The sequence below is a fragment of the Orbicella franksi genome, chromosome 12 (genome assembly GCF_964199315.1).
Source record: "Orbicella franksi chromosome 12, jaOrbFran1.1, whole genome shotgun sequence".
Classification (NCBI taxonomy): domain Eukaryota; kingdom Metazoa; phylum Cnidaria; class Anthozoa; order Scleractinia; family Merulinidae; genus Orbicella; species Orbicella franksi.
In genome coordinates this window covers 21,207,004-21,223,877 of record NC_138156.1, presented here as the reverse complement: position 1 = coordinate 21,223,877, position 16,874 = coordinate 21,207,004, and the positions used below count along the sequence as shown (strand labels likewise).

The 16,874-nt window shown below is 40.5% G+C and overlaps 1 protein-coding gene and 10 non-coding genes across 11 annotated transcripts in view; 4 read left to right on the top strand and 7 right to left on the bottom strand.

Annotated features, from left to right (window-relative positions):
• LOC145463628 (uncharacterized) overlaps window positions 1–16,874 on the bottom strand; it is a 75,367-nt gene that overhangs the window by 28,678 nt on the left and 29,815 nt on the right. The window contains exons 13-25 of the mRNA XM_081447389.1: window positions 16,534–16,792; window positions 15,968–16,067; window positions 15,419–15,587; window positions 14,918–15,029; window positions 14,125–14,294; window positions 9,363–9,629; window positions 8,380–8,649; window positions 7,737–7,895; window positions 7,320–7,583; window positions 6,684–7,008; window positions 6,158–6,295; window positions 5,250–5,458; window positions 4,368–4,626 (exon numbers count right to left, since the gene is read on the bottom strand). Of these exons, the coding sequence (XP_081303515.1) occupies window positions 4,368–4,626; window positions 5,250–5,458; window positions 6,158–6,295; window positions 6,684–7,008; window positions 7,320–7,583; window positions 7,737–7,895; window positions 8,380–8,649; window positions 9,363–9,629; window positions 14,125–14,294; window positions 14,918–15,029; window positions 15,419–15,587; window positions 15,968–16,067; window positions 16,534–16,792 (2,701 nt within the window). The remainder of the gene's footprint in view (window positions 1–4,367; window positions 4,627–5,249; window positions 5,459–6,157; window positions 6,296–6,683; window positions 7,009–7,319; window positions 7,584–7,736; window positions 7,896–8,379; window positions 8,650–9,362; window positions 9,630–14,124; window positions 14,295–14,917; window positions 15,030–15,418; window positions 15,588–15,967; window positions 16,068–16,533; window positions 16,793–16,874) is intronic.
• Window positions 1,204–1,285, bottom strand: Trnas-uga (transfer RNA serine (anticodon UGA)). Its single transcript has one exon. It is a non-coding gene; the product is annotated as a tRNA-Ser (tRNA).
• Trnas-aga (transfer RNA serine (anticodon AGA)) lies at window positions 2,156–2,237 on the bottom strand. Its single transcript has one exon. It is a non-coding gene; the product is annotated as a tRNA-Ser (tRNA).
• Trnas-cga (transfer RNA serine (anticodon CGA)) lies at window positions 3,035–3,116 on the bottom strand. The gene has a single exon. It is a non-coding gene; the product is annotated as a tRNA-Ser (tRNA).
• On the bottom strand, window positions 3,812–3,893 carry Trnas-uga (transfer RNA serine (anticodon UGA)). The gene has a single exon. It is a non-coding gene; the product is annotated as a tRNA-Ser (tRNA).
• Window positions 11,012–11,093, bottom strand: Trnas-aga (transfer RNA serine (anticodon AGA)). Its single transcript has one exon. It is a non-coding gene; the product is annotated as a tRNA-Ser (tRNA).
• Window positions 11,817–11,888, top strand: Trnam-cau (transfer RNA methionine (anticodon CAU)). Its single transcript has one exon. It is a non-coding gene; the product is annotated as a tRNA-Met (tRNA).
• Trnam-cau (transfer RNA methionine (anticodon CAU)) lies at window positions 12,144–12,215 on the top strand. Its single transcript has one exon. It is a non-coding gene; the product is annotated as a tRNA-Met (tRNA).
• On the bottom strand, window positions 12,842–12,923 carry Trnas-aga (transfer RNA serine (anticodon AGA)). Its single transcript has one exon. It is a non-coding gene; the product is annotated as a tRNA-Ser (tRNA).
• On the top strand, window positions 13,368–13,439 carry Trnam-cau (transfer RNA methionine (anticodon CAU)). The gene has a single exon. It is a non-coding gene; the product is annotated as a tRNA-Met (tRNA).
• Trnam-cau (transfer RNA methionine (anticodon CAU)) lies at window positions 13,700–13,771 on the top strand. Its single transcript has one exon. It is a non-coding gene; the product is annotated as a tRNA-Met (tRNA).

The following is a 16,874-nucleotide window of genomic DNA, read 5'->3' as shown; positions in this document are numbered from 1 at the left end:
TTAAAGTACTATGAAACTAAAAATTCCAAATGATTTTGTTTGTTACTAAATCAAACAAGCTTCCGTCCATCAGGCCTTTAAACTTTCGGTGGAGGTTCAAAAGGTATCATTTGATCGCGATCAAACTTTCTTGTTGTCAAAATATCATTCCGACACATTTACTGTTCAAAGCAATGGCGGATCAAGACCTAGAGCTGGGGAGGGGGGTGGGTTTTGTTCTGCTTGACCTGCCGACTTTTCTTCCTTCTGTGATTTCTTCTTTCTTTAGCCAAACTTAGGGGGCGGAGGGCGGTCCGTCGCCTTAACCACTCGGCCACGACTACTACTTTTTTTTCTAGTTTAATCACTGCCTCCACAAGCTACTCAGGTGATAAGCTTCTGCTCTCTCTGAAACTAAAGCTGGGTAATTTCTGATAATGTCTAGCATTTTGACTTCAGACCAACATACATAGTGTTACTATAAGAGATGATGAAAAGTACGAGACTTCATCAATTCCCCATACAGGTCTTATTCCCAACAAGGTAATCCATCTCCAGTTATTTTTAGATCACTTTAGGCTTCTGAAATCCCAGGAGGATCTACAATTAGCCAATCCTGTGACTCGAAGTTTACAAAAGTACAAAAGGGGCGTTCACAAAGAGATGTTTTAACAAGACAATGTGAATGAAAAGTAGTATCGGTCAGCAACAGAGTGGCGCAGTGGAAGCGTGTTGGGCCCATAACCCAGAGGTCCGAGGATCAAAACCTCGCTCGGCTAGAAATATTTTTTTATTACATAAAAGAATGTCTGAAGACGCTTTACTTGTTATTTTTACTTATTGTCCACCAACCAACTTAAAGAAAAACTATGCAGCCGGCGAAAAGAGTGGGAGAAAAAGTGCTAAAAAATATCCACTATATCCAATATTAAGCAAGGGTAATACCTCGCTTTTGACGTTGGCCTTGTGAACGTATTGGTGTCTGAGAGTGAAAAACTAAGTTTTTGACACGATTATATCCTTTTTCATCTTTCATTTTTAGTCCTAAGAAACTAAAAAAGTCAAAATGATTCTGTATGTTACTAAATGAAGCGCGCCGTCAGGCCTTTATACTCCCGTAGGAGGTTCAAAGTTATCATTTGATTGCGATCAAACTTGCTCGTTAAGAAAAGATTATTTCGTAACATTTGCTGTTCAAAGCTAAAAAAGAAGGAAAAAGCTCTTCGTAGTCGGCAGGATTCGAACCTGCGCGGGGTGACCCCAATGGATTTCAAGTCCATCGCCTTAACCACTCGGGAACGACTACCTTCACAGTTCAAACCCGTTCAAAAGTACAAAAGAGACGTTAAACAAAGATATTTTTCCCAAAACAACGTGAAGGAGGTTGACAAGGAGCAGATTCCGTCAAAGTAGCAGAGTGGCGCAGCGGAAGCGTGCTGGGCCCAAAACCCAAGAGGATCAAAACCTCGCTCTGCTAGTATTTTTTTTTACCTCTATGGATGTTTAAAGGCGACTTACAGCCTATTTTACTTGTTTTCTACCACTCAAATTAAAGAAAAACCATGCATTTGGCGCCAAGCGCGTTTGGAATCGGCAATTCAGCGAGAGCAATGATAACCTGGGTTCAAGGATCTCCTTGTGAAGATATTGGTTTCCAAGAACTGAAAAAAATAAGTTTTCGGCACGATATGCTTTGTTTCATTTTCAATTTTCAAGTCTTAATTTTCGAGTGAGATGGTCCAGAGGTCCGAGGATCAAAACCTCGCTCTGCTAGTATGTTTTTACCTATAAGAATGTTTAAAGGCGTTTAAACGTACTGCCAATTTTACTTAATTTGCACCGATCAAATTAAAGAAAAACCATTCAATTGGAGACACACGAGGGAGAACACACTTGGATCGGGAATTAGCGAGCGTGGCTCAAGGATCTCCTTGTGAAGATGTCGGTTTCCGAATATGAAAAAAACACGTTTTTGACACGACATGCTTTTTTAATTTTTAATTTCAAGTCTTTTGAAAACAAAGGTTCAGATGAGTATTTCAAAATGAAAGGCGTTGTCGTGCTTCAGGTCTTGCTACTCCCGTGGTAGGTTCAAAGATATAACGTGTTCGGACTTGGTTATTGCCAAATAATCAAAAACATTCTCCGTGCAAAGCCAAAATAGACGCCCGTTCTTCGTAGTCGGCAGGATTCGAACCTGCGCGGGGAGACCCCAATGGATTTCTAGTCCATCGCCTTAACCACTCGGCCACGACTACCTTGGCAATTCAAAAGTACAAAAGAGGCCTTCATTAAGAGACTTTTTCACCAAGACAACGTGAATGAGGTTAACAAAGAGTAGTATTCGTTACAGTAGCAGAGTGGCGCAGTGGAAGCGTGCTGGGCCCATAACCCAGAGGTCCGAGGTTCAAAACCTGGCTCTGCTAGTAATTTTTTTTACCTCTAAGGATGTTTAAAGGCATTTTAATTTACTACCAGTTTTACTTAATTTGCATCGATCAAATTAAAGGAAAACCATGCAATTGGAGACAAACGCGGGAGAACGCACTTGGATCGGCAAGAAGCGATAGTAATGAAATCCTGGGTTCAAGGATCACCCTGTGAAGACATTGGTTTCCGAGAATACAAAAAATACGTTTTCGACACGGTATGCTTTGTTCATTTTTAATTTTCAAGTCCTTTGAACCTAAAACTTCAGATGGTTTTGAAAAATGATGGGCGTTGTCGTGCTTCAGGTCCACATACAGGCTACTACCGTCGGAAGTTTCCTAAGTATTTTAAGGCGTTCGGACTTATTGTCGAACGAAGTAATAATAATAATAATAATAATAATAATAATAATAATAATAATAATAATTTCAATAATAATGTTTATTAGTGGCTTATAAAAAATTACAACTGTAAAAATTCTTAGGACAATATATATGTCAGGTAAATACTAACTTACAAACGAATTACAAATTACACTCGTTCTTTACAACCCTTATAAATTTATAATAATAATAATAATAATAATAACATTCTCAGTGCAAAACCAAAATAGACAGCAGTTTATCGTAGTCAGCAGGATTCGAACCTGCGCGGAGAGACCCCAATGGATTTCGAGTCCATCGCCTTAACCACTCGGCCATGACTACCTTGTCGACATAAAGCGAAGTAGAAAATCGATTTAAAACTCTGTCAAGAAGATTTAACCACGTTTGAATTACAGCGTTGTTTTAGTCTGGGTCTAAGGACACAGTGAAGAAAAAAAAGAACACACACACACACGCTCTTTTTAAAGCAAGAAACAGGGGAGAGCTACCGATTAAAAAAGGTTGTAAATCCATAGTTGTCCGTCAGTAGCAGAGTGGCGCAGTGGAAGCGTGCTGGGCCCATAACCCAGAGGTCCGAGGATCAAAACCTCGCTCTGCTAGTTATTTATTTTTTTTTTTATCTATTGGAATGTTTAAAGGCGTTTTACCGCCTATTTGTACTTATTTTGCACAATCCTATTTAAGGAAAACCATGCAATTGGCACCAAACGCAGGACAACACAAGCAACAAAAATATCGATCGCCTACTAAGCGAGGGAAACCATACCCTGTGTTCGAGGATCGCCTTGTGAAGACATTGGTTTCCGAGTTTTTGGCAGGGTGTAGCTTTTGAATTTTGGATTTTCAAGTGTTATGTAACTAAAACTTCAGATTGTGTTGGCAAAATGATGGGCGTTGTCGTGCTTCAGGTCTTCCTGCTCCCGTCGGAAGTTCAAAGGTATAATGCGTTCGGACTTATTCATTACCAAATAATCAAAAACATTCTCTGTGCAAAGCCAAAATAGAAATCCGTTCTTCGTAGTCGGCAGGATTCGAACCTGCGCGGGGAGGCCCCAATGGACTTCAAGTCCATCGCCTTAACCACTCGGCCGCGACTACTACAGCAATATAAAATGCAACATTTTTTCTAGTTAAATCACTCTCTCCAGAAGCTCCTCGGGTGATAAGCTTTTAACTCTCTCTAAACCTTAAGCTGGGTAATGTCTGATAATGACTATCATTTTGACCAACATACATAGCATTACTAGGTATTGCTAAGAGGGGATGAAGAGTGAGAGAGTTCATTCCCCATACAGGTCTTATTTCCAGGGTAATCCCTCTCCAGTTATTTTTAGATCACTTTTGGCTTCAGAAATCCCAAGAGGGTTTGGAAATAGCCAATCGTGTGACACGCATTTTTCTCACATGGTCAGCCCAAGCGGCTTTACACGCGTTTTCATCCTCCACAAAAACATCCACGCAACACGCGTGGTAACATTATTCGCGGATGGGCTGTATACCATATCTACAAATAAACTGAGAGGGATTACTCTTGGGAATAAATGTTTCGAATACTCAGCATGGTCTACTCACGTTTACATCCAAAGACGTTCTGGCCTTTCAAACTGTAGTAGCCTTCTTTACACCGTTCACACTGTCGGCCTGTCACGTGACTCTTACATAAACACTGTCCACTCGACTCGTGGCATGTCTTGATCGTTCCCAGAGTTCCATTGGTGTCGCAGTCACATGCCTGACAACCCAACGGGTTATTTATTTGAAGATTAAAGTGAAAGGCCTTACAGTTGTCACAGTCTTCACCTATCACGTTGTCTTTGCATCTGCAGTGGGTCTGAAGAAAGCAGAAAAAAAAAACCGTTAAAAAGATGTCTGAGGCCTTGTCCACACTACGCCGGAGAAATTTGAAAAGGCAGCTTTATTTCTACGGTTAGGTTTATCGTCCACAGTGCTCCCTCATAAAAACGGAGCTTTTTACAAACATTACAAAGACCTGGAACTTCGACAAAAGTATCTTGCTACGCGTCGTAATTTCAATTCTCTTCTAGGTGTTAGGCAAGGTGGTTAAACACGGTATTTCGTGTTTGATACATTAGAGGCGAACCATTATTTTTTTCAGGGAGCTGGGGCGGGGGGGGGGGGGGTGGGATTGGGCAATTTCCAAAACAAATTCTGCACTGCAAAAACTGATGAAAAAATATCGTGCAAGGGGAGCCATGGGAGAAAAAATCGAGTACATGCCTGTCCAGGTCCTGTTTGTGGATGTTAAAAAACATTCTTGCAGAAGCTTTTGCCCACCAAAAGACCCATGCACAACCTAAAGGTGATAAAAAAATTCATGCCACAGAACATTGCCCCAACCCACCATCCCTCAAAAAAATAATGGTCCGTCCCTTAATAAATAAAATGAATTTGTTTAAGAGAACTTTGCACTTTCCCAATGATGTTATATCTTACATTGTTGACAGATCCACAGCCGTTTGTTTGTCCTGGCAGTAATTTGATCCCAGCTGGGTTACAGTTGCACGCCTTGCACCTTGGGAAATCGTAGAAGCCGATCCTACATTCATTACATTTTTGACCTTGGAAATTTCTCCTGCATTGGCACTGGCCATCTCTTGAACGACAGAACGTGCTTAGCGATCCAAGATTGCTACAGGCGCATACTAAATGACAGGAAAAAAGGCCGCCATTAGTTACGTCTTTCTTTCAATACAGTCGTTTCTAGTCTCGATCTTCCAGCTGCCTTGTTATTTTGAACAAAGTTTTGAGGGTAGCAAAGGGGGGAGGAGGGGGGAGGGACTGCGATCCCGTTTCACACACCAATATTAACAAAATTCACAGACACTTTCATACTATTAGCAATGGTCTTTTCACTGATAATTCACGAATCAAGTATATCTTTGAGTTGCTTTTGTCGGGTTCAACACGATTTGGTGCCCTCATGACGAGTCACACTTAAACCCTTTGCTACCCTCAGTTTTTTCAATCCAAGAAAAGAAGTTTGCTGTCAGCCTGAGATTGTTTACGATACGATGCCACTTTTTCAGGCAAGACGACCTTTGCTAGTATTTTCTTCGGTAGAGAGAATCCAACAAGCTTCGGCCAGATTGGCTGCCACATTTTATCAGGGTAGGGGTGGGGGTACCGTTAGCTCAGCTAAGAAACCGATGAAGATTGAAAAGGACTTTAAAATGGTCTATATTTCTTCAGGCAGGAATCAATGCGTGAAAAAGACTGGCACATTTTTAACCTGTGGATTGCGTGAGCAATCTACGGGTTTTAGTGATGCAGATTATGACAATTAGGAGTTTGGTCGTCCATATGTCCAACTATCTGTGAGATTATTTAACGTGGTCACTTACACTTGCAGTCTGGGAATCCATAGTAACTAGACGATACACATCTATCACACTTGTATCCTCCAAATCCTGACTTACAGCGACACTTTCCGTACGAAGTACAAGTTTGGGACACTGATCCCATCTCGTGACAGCCACATCCTAGAAAATAACAAGACAAAATCCTCTAGAGAATGTAAGAATGTAATGTAACTTAAGCCACAAGACAAGAGTTGGAAAAACTAAATTAAACTTCATTCTTCATCCAACCTCCCCTATTTAATGTTGAACTTCTAGAAACCGTATTCATTCAGTATTGTATAGTGTATTGTATGGTACGAATAGGTAGGAGACGTTGCTTAGCAACATGACGTATTCTCAATGACGTCATGCTGATGTACTTAATGGTATCATGCTGATTTGGTGGCTTATTGGTTTTTTTGGGTTACATACTCAGAATCAGAAGATTCCCAATGCTTGCTAGAGGAAGACTTAAAACATTTGAACCCCTTTCTTCAGACAAGCTAATGAGCCACTGGAAACTACTTACGCCTGCAGCGTGGAAATCCAGAGTGACCAAGCTTACATCTGTCACACTTCCTGCCGACCACATTTGTCCGACACAAACACTGCCCACCGAACTCATCACAGGCTGTGGATCTAGAGCCCAGCACATTGCAATCGCACTTCAAAGGTTCTTCATTGAAACGAATCGTCAAAGAAAACACGTCCTCTCGGCACTGCCGTCCGCGAGTAGGATCAATATAGAAATGGTCCTTGCCACAGTTTTGTAAAAATTGATTAACTCTGCCATTTGACTGGAGTTCTAGGAGGCTTGTGGAGTATGAAGCCTTTGGGACCAGGAGTATATAAAACTATAAAAGTAACCCAAAAAAGCAATAGGACTTATTACATAGGCAGAGGCTCACTTGTAAAATGGTATGCAAATAATAACGCGTGTGGCTCAAATTTCTCGTTCGGATGTCTTCCAACAAAGGGCACAGAATCAGCTATAACAATGGGATACATTATGGGATACATTAAATTTGAACTGCGGAGAATTGAGCTAGCGCTATCAAGCCAACTGGCAACGGTTCACGTTGTGAGTTCGTAATATACTTAGAAGGTGAAGAATACATGACATACAAATTAAATTTTAAATTATATTTGAACTGGTCTTTCCTACCAGCTGAGTTCGTTTCTCATGTTGAATGATCGCAGTAAAGGTTCCTTTGCTGAACCGGAAAGTCAGGTTTTCTTCCTCTCCGATGACAACTCGACAGCCAGGATCGGTCGGGCAGTAATGGAAAGTGACGGAGATGTTCAGCTTTTCATAATCAATAATCGATATCTGCTCGACCTTCTTCGAGAGACTATGAGGTTGCCGATAGTGCATGATTACATAATACGATGCTGAGACGTTGACAACTTGATTGAAAAGTGTGAACATCTGAAAGAAAAACAACACGGTAAGTAATTCAAGAAGTTTAAACAAAGGAAGTCATAACCGTAACGATAACAAAGCTTTTTACCATTCTATTTAGAGGTGAATTCAAAACCCATCCATGAATCCTTGATACGTACTACAGTAATCAATACTTACCCTATATTTACTTCGGCGCGAAAATGCAGCCGTCTGGATGGCGTCTGTAGGTATTGGATATGTCGAGGAGATACAGGATTTATTGAACATCCTACAAAGCAACTCTGGCTTGACGTACTGTGTATTCCATTTGGCTTGAGGTATGACGGTCATTGAACTCTGTATAAAAACAGAACATCAATTAGTCTGTCTGTCATTATCATCGTTGTCGCCTACATCATTGTCATTATCGTTAGTGTCATCGTCATCGCTGTCATTGTTATCCTGTCATCAAGTCTAAGATAATCAAAGTGCAGTTCTACGTGAATCAGATAGTCTGAACCGTCATGATTCGTCCGCACTGAGCGCTGTGCTACTAAATCCCCTGTCGTATAACCGCACGCCACTCGTGAAAAAGCATTATTCATAACGACAACCTTGGATGAACAGAATAAAGCTTAGTGTTTATGTCATGTTATCAGTACCATTCTCCTCCTCAACCTGGTGACCTTATAACACAATAGACCATATTCGTATTCTCGGTATTGGACTGGAACTAGCTTGCAACTGAGGCTAATGATATTCTCCCGCATGAGCCTCCATCGCAAGCTAGTTCCAGTCTAATACCGAGAATACGGATATGATCTATCGTATGTATACTTACTACGGCAATCTTCGCCGAAGCCGAGCTTTCAATCTTAACCTCGTTAACCTCCGGTGTGGCCTTAAGTTCAAAGGCTCTTGGCCGCTTGTTGTCATCCATAGCGAACTGACGGCACGCAAACTGGTATTTGCAAGGTAGAATCTCAAGCATCCCTCGCTGATGACCCACTGTAACAAATACTCGCTGGATGAATCTCTCTGGGTGCAGGTAGGTTACCATGAGAACGTAAGGCCCGGAACCCGGTACCGTAATATCAAAACCTATCGTTGGCTTTAAAATAAATTCAAAATGTGTAAGTTTATTATGAATTGTCGACACTTGTAGCTGTCATTTGGAACGTCACTAACACCATCTTTTTACTAGCTTGCGAGAGCATTTGGTAGCCAAAAAACCGGATGCTCTCGCAGGCTATCTTTTCACAATCCTTTCCGTAAACATCATAAAGTAAACAAGTTTTAGAAAAACTGTTTCTAAGCGTAATAAACTTGTAAGTCCATAGCTTGAGTACCCTTTCTTTAAACAGGCTATTGTCTGCGTGCTTGGAAAATCGTCGATGACTGTGTTTGTTCCTGGTTGGATTAATCTTGTGTCATGGTTTCACCTTCCGAAAGCTTAAGAGGGACCTGGACATCTGCGATTCGAGCTAACGAAATCATACGGATAGCAGAGTTTGGTAGCAACTTACCGGCAAAATTCAATAACCCAACAAGTTAATTCTTCGGGTTCGTCGTTTGTAATCCGCCTTAGCCTTCGCCATCCGTAACCATCCTTGTTCCTTTATGTTTAATTATTGTCTCTTCGGTGTTTTTCTCTCTTAGTAAACTACTATTTTCAGGTTTCCTTCAATTTAAAGGTAATTTTGTACGTGGCCGAAATACCTCAAAACGCCCTGACTGATTTCCTTTAAGCCAACTAGAGGGCTAGGTATTGCTTTGCACTAAAACCACTGAAAGCGCTTTATTTTACAAACTAAGGCACAATACCTGATTTCTTCCTAGTAGTGCCATGCTCGACAGATGTGGCTCATCTAAGTTATACCGTGGATCAGTGAACATGTCGGCGAGCCCTCTGAGTGGGTGTGCGTATGCGAGGCTGCCAGGCATGGTCACGATTGAAGGGCTTTTCAGGCCATAATAGGTATACATATCACAGTGCTCTGGCCTAGAGGTCCGTAACATACATGGTCCTGGTGGTATATCTTTGAGAAGGCCAGCGTTGTAATAATCTTCTGGTAAAAAGACGATGTAATCCTGCAGATACACAGACAAGCAGTATGGAATAACTACTGTAGATATACTAGTTCAATTCTTTATATGATAACTAGTTAGCAGAGTGGCGCAGTGGAAGCGTGCTGGGCCCATAACCCAGAGGTCGGAGGATCAAAACCTCGCTCTGCTAAATATTGTTTTTATATTTTTTTTAATGGCCGTTTAGTTCGTACCGTGGATTTTCTAATCTCTCAGAAGGGTATGAGTCAAGAGTGACTTTCTTTTTCTTGTTATGTTGGAGCAACAATTTTTCTTTTTATTTCATTTGGGCAAGAAAGAACATTACATATAATTAACGGACCGTTTTTCAAAGCCACCAGTGGAAAACAGTCAAGTGCATAGTTAAATTTCAAGACATTACCTGTCAGCAGCAGAGTGGCGCAGTGGAAGCGTGCTGGGCCCATAACCCAGAGGTCCGAGGATCAAAACCTCGCTCTGCTAAAAATAATTTTCATTTTGTTCTTTTTAATTTGTTATGGTTATTATATTGTTGTCAGTAGATTAGAACTCGGAAATTCACATAGTATTATTGTTCGGAACGCTCTGAATTTTTTAATTTTTTACTTTATTTTCTTTCTTGAAACAATAGCGAATAATCATTAAGACCAAACCCTAATGTTCAAAACTGTTTATAAGCACCATTTGAAAGAGCTGACTAGGTCAAATATCAAATTATTTAATCTGTTATCGGTCAGCAGCAGAGTGGCGCAGTGGAAGCGTGCTGGGCCCATAACCCAGAGGTCCGAGGATCAAAACCTCGCTCTGCTATTTTTTTTAATTTTGCCATTTTACTCTTACGAATATTGTTGGCTTATTTCCCGGAAGAAAAAATTAACATCAGCTGGTTTTGGGTTACGTTTTACATTACTCAGAACTGGCTAGAACTGGAAGCAACACCAAGCTGATAAGTGATTGAAAACGCAAAAACGCAAGTTCCGACAGGCACACAAAGCGTTTTAAAACAACCATAAAGACTGTAGCCAGAAAAAAATACGACCGAGGCAATGTCCATGGTTCCATTCTCTTCCTAGGTATTTTAAAAGGGCTTTTATGCTGACTATAAAAAACAAAAACGAAAAACAATGACTGAGGCAAGTGCCCCGGTCTTCCTGTTACTTGCTACGGCCCTGACCATTACTCTCCAAAACCTATCTAAATACTGAAAATGTTCAAAAATTAAGTCATTTTATAAAGCCACTGCGATTACAAATCAAAACTACGATGTCTTCTGGATTCTATTAAAGTTTGTAAAATTCGTGATTCACACATGCATGTAAATGTTGAACTTTTCCAGTGATAAAGGGGAGAACGGTAGCGTTCTAATTCGAATTCACACAAGAATAAAAAGAAAACGTATCCTTCAACGTAGTCGGCAGGATTCGAACCTGCGCGGGGTGACCCCAATGGATTTCTAGTCCATCGCCTTAACCACTCGGCCACGACTACCTTCACAAATAAATGTGAAGTAAAACGATTTAAAACGTGTTCAAGAGTCTGACCAAGAGTTTTACCAAACTTTCCACGGCGAGTGAGCGGTTAATTTTATTTTCTTCAGTCGGTTAGTTCTACAATTTTATAACTTTGCTACATCAAATGGTTTGTATTGATCGTTTTTAAACCCATCCTCAGTGCATTACACCATTTCTGGGCTCCCTTTTGCCTCTGCTTGTATACGAAAGCTGATGAAAAACCACCTGTATTAATAAATTCTTGGACAAGTACTACTCTTCGCTTCTTAAAACAGCTTACCATAATAGAAAAATCTGCTGGACAGATCTCGAAAAAACAACTAGGTATTTTCAGGCAAGAAAGAACATTACATGTCATGAACGGCCACCAGTGGAAGACAGTCAAGTACATAGTTAAATATTTGAACACAGTATCTGTCAGCATTAGAGTGGCGCAGTGGAAGCGTGCTGGGCCCATAACCCAGAGGTCCGCGGATCAAAACCTCGCTCTGCTAATCTTTTTATTTCTTGTACTTTTTTCTTGCAGTTATATCTTGTAAAATTCCAACGAAGATCCTTAGTAGGGATAAAATGTTTTTCTTTTCTTCAGCTTTTCGTTTCGAAAAAAACTGAGCAAATATTATTTAGACAAAAACGAACAAACTCCAGGATATGCAAGTCCCAGGTTGAGTTTTAAAATTATTTCCAAACGTCATCCGTGAGCAGAGTGGCGCAGTGGAAGCGTGCTGGGCCCATAACCCAGAGGTCCGAGGATCAAAACCTCGCTCTGCTAAAAATCGTTTTTATTTTTTTCGTTTTAATTTGTTATGGTTATTATATTGTTGTCAGTAAATTAGGACTCGGAAATTCACGTAATATTCTTGTTCGGAACGCTCCGAAGTTTTTATTTTTTTACTTTATTTTCTTTCCTGAAACAACAGAGAATGATTGTTAAGACTAAACCCCAATGCTCAAAGCTGTTTATAAGCACCATTTGAAAGAGCTGACTGGGTCATATATCAAATTATTTCAACTGTTATCTGTCAGCAGCAGAGTGGCGCAGTGGAAGCGTGCTGGGCCCATAACCCAGAGGTCCGAGGATCAAAACCTCGCTCTGCTATTTTTTTTTTTATTTTCCCATTTTACTGTTACGAATATTGCTGGCTTATTTCCCGGAAGAAAAAAGATTAACATCAGCTAGTATAGGGTTACGTTTTACATTTGTCAGAACTGGCTAGAACTGGAAGCAACACCAAGCCGGTCAGTGATTGAAAACGCAAAAACGCAAATTCCGACAGCCAAACTAAAGCGTTTTAAAACGACCACCACGACTGTAGCCAGAAAACATTACGACCGAGGCAATGTCAATGAAAAAATTATGACTGAGGCAATGTCTATGGTTTCATTCTCTTCCTAGCTATTACGGGCGTTAAAGATGACTATAACAAACAAAAACGAAAACATATGACGGAGGCAAGTGCCTCGGTCTTCCTGTCACTAGCTACGGCCGTCACCGTTACTCTCAGAAACCTATCTAAATACTAAAAATGTTTAAAAAAATGAAGTCATTTTATGGAGCCACTCCGATTACAAGTCAAAATCATATGTTGTCTTTTGGATTCTCAGGCTATAAAATTCGTCATTCACACTTGCATGTAAATGTCCAACTTTTTCAGTGATAGTGAGGAGACCCGTAGCGTTCTGATTCGAATTCACACAAGAATAAAAAGAAAAGTTATCGTTCAACGTAGTCGGCAGGATTCGAACCTGCGCGGGGTGACCCCAATGGATTTCTAGTCCATCGCCTTAACCACTCGGCCACGACTACCTTCACAAATAAATGTGAAGTAAAACGATTTAACGGTGTTCAAGAGTCTGACCAAGAGTTTTACCAAACTTTCCATGGCCAGTGAGCAGTTAATCTTATTTTCTTCAGTCAGTTAGTTCTACAATTTTATAACTTTGCCACATCAAATGGTTTGTATTGATCGTTTTTAAACCCATCCTTAGTGCATTACACCATTTCTGGGCTCTCTTTTGCCTCTGCTTGTATACGAAAGCTGATGAAAAACCACCTGTTTTAATAAATTCTTGGACAAGCACCACTCTTCGCTTCTTAAAACAGCTTACCATAATAGAAAAATCTGCTGGACAGATCTCGAAAAAACAACTAGGTATTTTCAGGCAAGAAAGAACATTACATGTCATGAACGGCCACCAGTGGAAGACAGTCAAGTACATAGTTAAATATTTAAACACAGTATCTGTCAGCAGCAGAGTGGCGCAGTGGAAGCGTGCTGGGCCCATAACCCAGAGGTCCGAGGATCAAAACCTCGCTCTGCTAATCTTTTCATTTCTTATTCTTTTTTCTCTCATTCAGAGTCATATCTTGTAAAAATTATCCGAAACTAAGTCTTTGGAATTCCAACGAAGATCCTTAGTAGGGATAATATGATTTTTCTTTTTTTCGGCTTTTCTTTTTGAAAAAAACTGAGCAATTATTATTTAGACAAGAACGACCAAACCCCAGGATATACAAGTCCCAGTTTCGAAAGCTATCTGGAAAAGATTCAGTTTTAAAAATATTTCTGGACGTCATCCGTGAGCAGAGTGGCGCAGTGGAAGCGTGCTGGGCCCATAACCCAGAGGTCCGAGGATCAAAACCTCGCTCTGCTAAAATTGGCGCAATACTGTTTTTCTATTTATGTTTTTTTTTTTTTAATTTGCCTTATCCTTAGGGCGTAGTTGTCACCATTATCATTTCTGTCCGCAATAGTTGGCGTCAAGAGTTAGGTTAGGATGGCACATCAAGAATATACAAAGGAAATCACGACCGTGACGGTGTTTCAAAAGCTGATCTTTTTTTGAGCATAGATTTTTACGACTTTGTTTCTCCGTTTTATTCTTAGTTTTAGTTTCGTTTGAGGAAGTTTCATAACCCCAGCATCTTAAGATTTCAGACAAAATTGACCCAGTATAGAAACACACTTGGTAAGGGGCTGTAAACTTTAACAGTTCAGTCAACTTACCAACAAGAGCATAGAGCTGTGTGATGTAATGATAACGTTCCAAACACCCTTCTCCAGCTGGAATTCTCTGTTTACTCCTCTGCTGTTCACGGTGGTCCTCAAGCTCTTGGACTGTTGTTCATTTGCTGGATAGAACTGCACCTCGAAGTTGAGTGACGTTATCTTCGAGCCTAACACAGAACAATGTTATCTAAGTGGCACTGTACTAAAATAACGTGATTTTCAACTTGAGTGCTAATTAATAATTAGATTGTGAGCTCGAGATTTCTATGAGCTGATATTTGATGAGGGCGTAGGCCGAATCAACTATCGCCTCATAGAAATCGAGAGCGAATAATCTAATTGTTTTAGTAGAATTGTAACTGAAATTTCCTTCAAATAACGATTCCAATTATTTCTGGTCTCAGTATTAAACTTAACTCTTTAGAGAATTCGCGCGGACTGAATTAATTGTCAGTTTGACATTTGCGGTTGTGTACGCGCGCTTACCAGTTTCTTTAAAAAAATTCGAGCGTTTTTAATCCAAGAAACCGTAAATGCACTCCTTTTAGTTTTCTGAGAAATTTTGTTTCTTTTGTTTCTAAATGTTCTTTCAAAACTTCGGAGAAACAAGGAAACGTTGCAATTTTGTTGACCACACCAAGCCACTGCATACTAATGGCTGATCGTACGCAATGGTTCAGCCAATCAGATTACAGCATTTGCATCAGTATACTAGTAGAATTCTACTAATGTTTAATTATACACTTATACAATTATACACTAATGTTTAATTATATACTAAAGTTTTTACCTCGCGGATGAAGGCCGACTTTAGCAGTAGTGCGTAAGTTATCTCGAAGCGCGTAGTAGAAAATGACATGGTACTTGCGAGTCTTGGGAATGTACACGGCAACCCCGTAATCCTAAAAATAGAAATAGAAACCAAATTGGAAATTAAATAAACCATGCCCTGAAAAACATCAAAAAGTCCTCGGTACACATAACCTAACGACACAAGGAGGACGAAAGAAATTTCCCTGATTAAGACTTTACCTTACATAGCTCACGCTTCATAACATCTGCATATCGGTCACCAGGGTTAAATATCGGCTGTTCTTATCTACGAGTGTTGCGCATGACCTTAACGAGGTGAGTATATGATATGTATCATTCAACCAAGCGCTCGTCTGTCCGAAAGTCCTTAGTTAGTTCTTACTTTCGAATCTATCTCTTGATTGTTTTTTTCCTATCGAGCATTTTCATCAGCAAAATTTAATGAGCCTTCTACAACCATGAAGATTAAATACAATACCTTATACGCTGGAAAAATTGCGTATCCAGTCCCCGAATAATTTGGAAATACATCCTCGTCCGCGCCGGTGGGGACCCGGGTTCTAGTGTTAGACGTCAAAACAGCTCCTTCTAACTCGGCGAAGATGTGGTACAAGGTTGGAAAGTAAATTGCTCTGGACGAATAGAGACTACGGAGGAAATAAAAAGCGACAACAGTGCGGTCTAATTGAGGATAGATCTCAATCAGGGTTTGCTCCACTCGGCAAGGAAAGTTATACTGTTAGTAATGTTTGCAAAAAATTCTATCTCTCTCGGGGTAAATTGCTATTTCGTTTTACCGTATGGTCACAAAAGTTTGATGTTTAAAAAAGTTAAAAGCACTTGGTCAAAACTTGCCGAAGTTCTGAAATATCTCGGCTATAAATAAGTGGTGGCAATTTTAGATTACGTCTTTGAACGTTAGAGCCAGAGTTTCTCCACGACCGAGCACAACATTTGCTAAGATACGAAAAGGAAAGAGAGGCTAAAAGTAAAAGGAGGGAGGAGAGGGAAGGGTAAGAATTCTCACCTGTTGCACTTCCTTCCTTTGACACCAGAGACACATTGACAGTCTCCTAAATGTTTAAAACAGTTTCTGCTGACTGAACCACCAGGATCACACTTACAGGCTGTGAAACAAGAACAAAGGAGTACAACAGAGTCAGAGATTGAAAGCATCGCGAACTAGCTACGCTCCGAGCAGAGTCAAAAAGAAACACCATAGCTTATTCTGGCTTCTGAAGCATTACGTGAATAGGAGTACTGCATGAGCGGACCACGCCCCGTGGATGGGATGCTAGTCCATCGCAGAGTACCTCCGAGCATTCTGTCAGTTTGCCCTGACAGTTCGCCGGTGCCCATTTATACTCTCCTGGGTGGACAGAGGCATTTACCGGTTAGCAGTCAAAGTGCTAACCATAAGTTTCATATCTAATGTAGTCTCAAGTCTAATGTTAAAGACCGAAGATTTTCCTGATACACCAGCAACAAACATTATATAAAGAAGCCTATGACAAATAGTAAAGGAGACGGAATTTTCCAATCTTTTTGGTGAAAGAGTTGACACATTTCTCTGGAGGTAAATAAACATCTCACCTTTACAACCAAAGATGTCTTGAGACCTCATTCCGTGATAGCCATCTTGGCAGTTCTGGCACTTTTTACCTATCACGTGATTCTTGCAGTCGCATCTCCCACTTTGCGCGTGACAGTTTCGTGTTCCTGACACAGTGCCACGTGCCGAACAGCTGCAGGATGAACAGCCCAAAGGATTGCTGCCGCTGAAGTTGTAGAAACCGTGCATGCAACGATCACATGTCCGACCGACCACGTTGGGTTTACACAGGCACTGATACTGAAACAAGGAGAAAACGAGACGAAATCAGTTATTTTCCGAACTAAAATAGTTCCAGACTGGGTAACTAATTTGTGGCAAA